A 5,247-nucleotide genomic window follows, 5' to 3' on the forward strand; every position below is an offset into this window, starting at 1 on the left:
TTGTGCCACTGGGGGTAGACTGGAGGCCTCTCTCTGTCAACTTGTGCCACTGGGGGTAGACTGGAAAAGGCTGACTAAGCAGTACACATCAGTAAAGAAACGTCTACGCACTTTGGTTGGTGTTCCGAGACAGAGTTTCACTATGTAGCCCAGGATAGACCCAACTGAATCATCTTCATGCCTCCATCTCCCCAGTGCTAAGATCACAGACATGCGCCACCACAATCGGACTGTTTTTATCAGTTTGTTTTTATCATGGAAGGCCTTGCTATGTATGTAACCCTGACTGGCTTGGTCCTTCACTATGGAGCCAATACCAGCCTCAAACTGCATTCCAGGTGTGAGGCACCATGCTCTCTGAGGTGCTGGAAACCAAAATTCCATTAATCTATTCTAGTTTGTATGTGTGAGTATACATATATGTTCACATGGGAAGGTATGGGATGACCCCTGTTCTTGTGGGGTGACAGCGGGTGTCCTCTCTCTCTGCAGTCAGGGCTCTCACTAAACCTGAACTTTACAGCTCTGACAGGCAAGTCCCCAGGGGTCCGCCTGTCTCACAGTATGGGGGTTGCAGACGCATGCTATCGTACCCAGCTTTGCGTGTAGCTGCTGGCAGCGTGCACCCAGGCCCTCACGTTTGCACAGCAAGCATGCTATCCGCTCAGCCGTCTCTCAGCCCCCAGGAAAGTCCGTTTAAGTTTACTGCGGGCTGAGTTGGCTTCTTTCTGGTCATCAGAATCCTCTCTCACGTGAGAGGAAACCTGACGGCGAGGTGGCAGGAAGAAACGTTCCTTCCGCGCTCTTCCCTCCGCCCCCCCACCATGTTGTATGTCTCCCACTGGCCATCTGTGCGAATGAGGCTTTGCTTATATAAACACAGTTTAAAAAGAAAAGGCAAACAACCCGAGCTCTTGAGAGCACACAGCCTGGGTAGACTGTGCCGTAAGAGTTGGCCTATGTTGCTCAGCTAGTGACACAAAACACTCCTCAAGCCACCTTTCCTTCTGTCTAGTTGTCACCACCTTAGTGTCTCGGCCATCACTGTCTGTCAGCTAGACTATCGCGACAGGCCCCAATGCGCTCATCTCTTGGTTTTCTACCCCTCTCAGAATCCTCTTCCCACACAGCAGTAGAGTCTTCAACTTCAAACCTCCACAGCTCCGCACGCCGTCCCGGAGTCCCAGTTCCCTCCCGGGCTGAGTTCTTCAATCAGCCCCGGCTTGTTTACTCAATCTTCCCACAGATCTCTAGTCATCCTGGCCCAGAACAAGCTCGACTTGTCCCTGCCTTTGTGCCGGCCGTTCTTTGCTTGGCTTCTCCCAAGCTCCTTTCATCTCCTCCTTCACCCCCAGATTAGAGGTACAGTGGAGGAACCACCTTCTTGCCTGCAGGTCCCATCTGATGTGCCTGTTCCCTCTCCCCAACTAAGCACGAGACCAAGGCACCCAACTAGCTTCTATTCCATGGTGTCTATGGAGCCTATGACCAGGTCTGGCAAATAGTAACTCAGTATTTGATGACATCATGAATCAAAGACTTCACAGCTGCAACTAAAAGAGAAAACAAAATGACACTAGCAAAGGAAACAGAAAGCGGAATGTTTTAAATATAGCCCAACCACGACAACGGCCCAAACCTTTCTGCAGTGGGAACGCAGGCTGCACTGAATAGCTTATACTCAGCTTGCTTATCCCCAAAAATGACTCTTTATCAGTGCATGCTACTGATCTCACGACAGAGGTTCAGAGTGCCCAGGGCCACACTGCCAGCTGTTGACAGAATGAGGGCTCTCCAGTGACCCCCAGAGGAGAACCTGAGAAGCCATCTCCTTTCCCTTTATTTTACTTCATTTCCCTTCATACTGGGTTGCTCCTTGGTACAGGCACACAGGACTCGAGCGAGCGGACAAGCTCCACACCATTGCCTTCTGGGTATGCTGCCCCAGGATTGAACTCTTCAGCCGCATCCTGGATGGGATCTGTTCTCCATGCCTGGTGCTGTGAATTTCACAGGAAAGCGCTGCAGGGTGGCTTTGTTTTCCTTCTGCTCTTGACCGGGTGTTTAGCAAGCCCCGTTTAGTATGGAAGCTCATGCATGTAACAGCTTGGACATTTTCTTGTATTACTTCTTTAATTCCAATTCACCCTTCCTCTGCTTGGAAAGTTCCGTTAGTCACACCAGACATTCTAACCGCTTCTCTCTGTTCTCTTTCCTACCTTTGTTTTAGTTACGGTACTATTGCTGTGAAGAGACACCATGACCAAGGCAACTCTTGTAAAGGAAAGCATTTAAGTGGGGGCCGGCTTACAGTTTCAGAGGGTCAGTCCGTTATCACCATGGTGGGAAGATGGGGATGGAGTGGGAGCAGTAGCTGAGAGCTCGGTGTCCTGATTCACAGGAGCAGAGAGAGATAGAGACACTGGGCCACCCCCAATGACATACTTCCTGTAACAACAAGGCCAATCTCCTAATCCTTCCCAAACAATTTACCAAGGGGGACTACTTATGCAGATGGGAGTCGATGGGAGCCATTTTCGTTCAAGCCACCACAACCTCTTTGAATCTTTGTTTTAACTTCTAGAAGATTCCCCAACTTTAGATTCCCACATAACTAACAATTAAAAAAAAAATTGGTTGTGATATTTTCAGTTTCCGAAAGTGTTCACTCTGATGGTTGCTTTTATTTGTGATCTGTCTTGGAGGAACAGATGCAACAACATCTTCCTCTCTCTGAAGACAATTTTGGCATTTCTTTTTTCTGACCAGGAATGTGGCTCAATGGTAGACTGCCTACCTGGCAAGCTGCTCCTCTATGACCAGCTCCTACCATGGGGAGGAGAGGGAGGCTGACTGGATGCCTTCCCTCCACGGGCAGAGCTCAGCTGGAGCTCATGATCTGGAGACATCAGCACCCAGTAGTTAGGAGAAGCCTTCGTTAGTCATTTCCTCCAGGGAGAGACCCCGCAAACCCTGCCTCGCACGTACCAAGGTTAGCTCCGAGTCCGAGTCTCCCGGTTCGGCTGCAGGGAGTAGATTTTGCTTCTCCTGCTATGGTGAAGGAATAGCAGTTGCCTGGATGTGCACGTCAGGGAACTGGGGAGTCAGACGGCTCCTGCCTTAGGTTTTCAATGAAAAGGCCCTGACTTGGGCCCCACACATGTACTATACACCCCCAGTTCCCAAGCCTTCCTGGGGCTTGAGCATGGGCCACGGCAGTGTGCCTTCTGCAGAGGTAAAGCCTACAGTCTTCCTCCTGTTCTCCCACGGTCCTTACACCCTCCTGTTCGCTCCCTCAAAAACCTGGACTGGTTCTTATTTCCTCTCCTGTTCTCTTGGCCCTGTGAATTTTATCCCTTTTAACTCCTTTATTATCTTTTATTTTATTTTTCTATTATTTTTACTTTTTAAAGACAAAGTCTCACTGTGTCTGTCACTCTTACTGGCCTGGAACTGGCTTTGTAGACCAGGCTGGCCTCAAACTCACGGAGATCCACCTGCCTCTGCCTCCCGAGTTCTGGGTTAAAGGCGTGCGTCATCACATCAGGTCTCATGTTTTAAGAACAATTTTTTTTTAGATTTATATTTTTATGTATATGGATGTTTTACCAGCACGCATGTCTGTGCACCACATGCAGGCAGTGCCCCCAGAGGCTATAAGAGGGCACAAGATCCCCTGAGACTAGAGTTATGCACAGTTGTGACATCATTAGCATTACTCCTAGGGTCACCGAGTGTGAATGCCAGCAAGGTACTCCCCCAGTCTGGACCGGACAGCTAGACGCACTCACCGTTCTTGGACAACTTTGGAGTAAGCACCAGCATTAATCATTTTCCTGATGATGTCACAGACGTGCGAACTCTCTCCTGGGCATCGAGGGAGGCCAAAGACACCTGTGAAGGTAAAAGGTAACCATGCATTACTCCAGTAATCATGTACTGAATGCCCACTGTACCAGGCACCGTGAAAACAAAAACAAAATGACAAAGAGCTTGAATCTGAATTCGTTTACAAAAAAAAAAAAAAGCCCAAGTGCTGAGAACTAACACCACCACCAACTTCCTCTTGGCACTCCCCCAGGGACCTCTGCCTCAGCCCCACCCACACGTGGCTGCTACACACAGCGCGTGACTGCCTCATCCTCTTTCTTGGGAATCACCTGACTCCCTGTCCCCATCCCCCTCCCAGGTCATACTTTCATCCAAGCACCTCCCCTTCCTTTAAATCCCTGTGTAGATTACTTTTAACACCTAAGACGGTGTAAGCACTTCCTGGATTGTCATTCCACCGTATTGTTTGGGGAGTGAGCAAAGTCTCTACTTTCAGTGCAGATGCGATAGTTCCCAGATCCTCCCTCCCCACTCCTGTCCCTCTCTCTGAAGACAGGCAGAGTCTAAGAGAGCCCAGGTTGAACTCAAGCTCTCTGAGGATGATTCTCCTGCCCTCACTCCCTAAATGCTGGGATTCTAGGCACACACAACCACCATGGCCTTTCCCAGAAGAGTTCTCATCCGTGGATCTTTGCATCAACAGACAGGGAACTCATGCATGGATTCAGAAGGCCAAATGTATGCTGGGGTACAGCCCTGAGGTGGAGTTCTTGCCTTACATGTGAAGACACACACACACGCACACACACACACGCACATACACGCACGGGCACACACACGTTTGCGCCTAGATCTAGGCCATCTCTGCATGCCCAGGCCCTGTTCTGGAGATGAGACTTTAGCGCCTGCTTCTCTTGGTAAAGACAGCTCTCGCCCTTCATCACAAGGACTTCTTTCTGTAGCAATCTCCATTTCTATTGGTCAAAATGCAGAGAACAATTGATTATGAGGTGCCCAACTGCAACGGACACATCTCCAGCCCTACACATCCAGGGCACAGGGAAGAAGGTGGCAAGAGAGTGTAAGGGCCAGAGGGCCAGCACAGCTGCTGGTTAGAGTGTCATCTGTATATGACAGGGATGTTACACCCATGGAATCTCAGCAATATGGTCACCTACACAAGACTTGCATAATGAAAACACTAGTTGACGTGCCAGCGCAGGTGGGAGAAACCACACAGGGCCCCACCCCTAGATGAAGAACCAGAAGCAGTTAATGATGGCAGAGGGAAGGAGAAGCAGTCTTCAGGATGAGTCCCTGGTGGGTCACCCAGTCCAAGTGATCATATACATATGAGCAGCACTAAATGGACTCAGTAGCGCTCTCTCTCTCTGTCTCTCTCTGTCTCTCTCTCTC

At 49.7% G+C, this 5,247-nt stretch overlaps 1 protein-coding gene across 1 annotated transcript in view; it reads right to left on the reverse strand.

The window, feature by feature from the left end:
- Positions 1 to 5,247, reverse strand: part of Ppt1 (palmitoyl-protein thioesterase 1) — a 22,832-nt gene that overhangs the window by 7,948 nt on the left and 9,637 nt on the right. Inside the window, exon 2 of the mRNA XM_005353308.3 lies at positions 3,792 to 3,894. Coding sequence (XP_005353365.1) covers positions 3,792 to 3,894 — 103 coding nt within the window. The remainder of the gene's footprint in view (positions 1 to 3,791; positions 3,895 to 5,247) is intronic.

This window comes from Microtus ochrogaster, chromosome 10 (assembly GCF_000317375.1).
Source record: "Microtus ochrogaster isolate Prairie Vole_2 chromosome 10, MicOch1.0, whole genome shotgun sequence".
NCBI classification, from domain to species: domain Eukaryota; kingdom Metazoa; phylum Chordata; class Mammalia; order Rodentia; family Cricetidae; genus Microtus; species Microtus ochrogaster.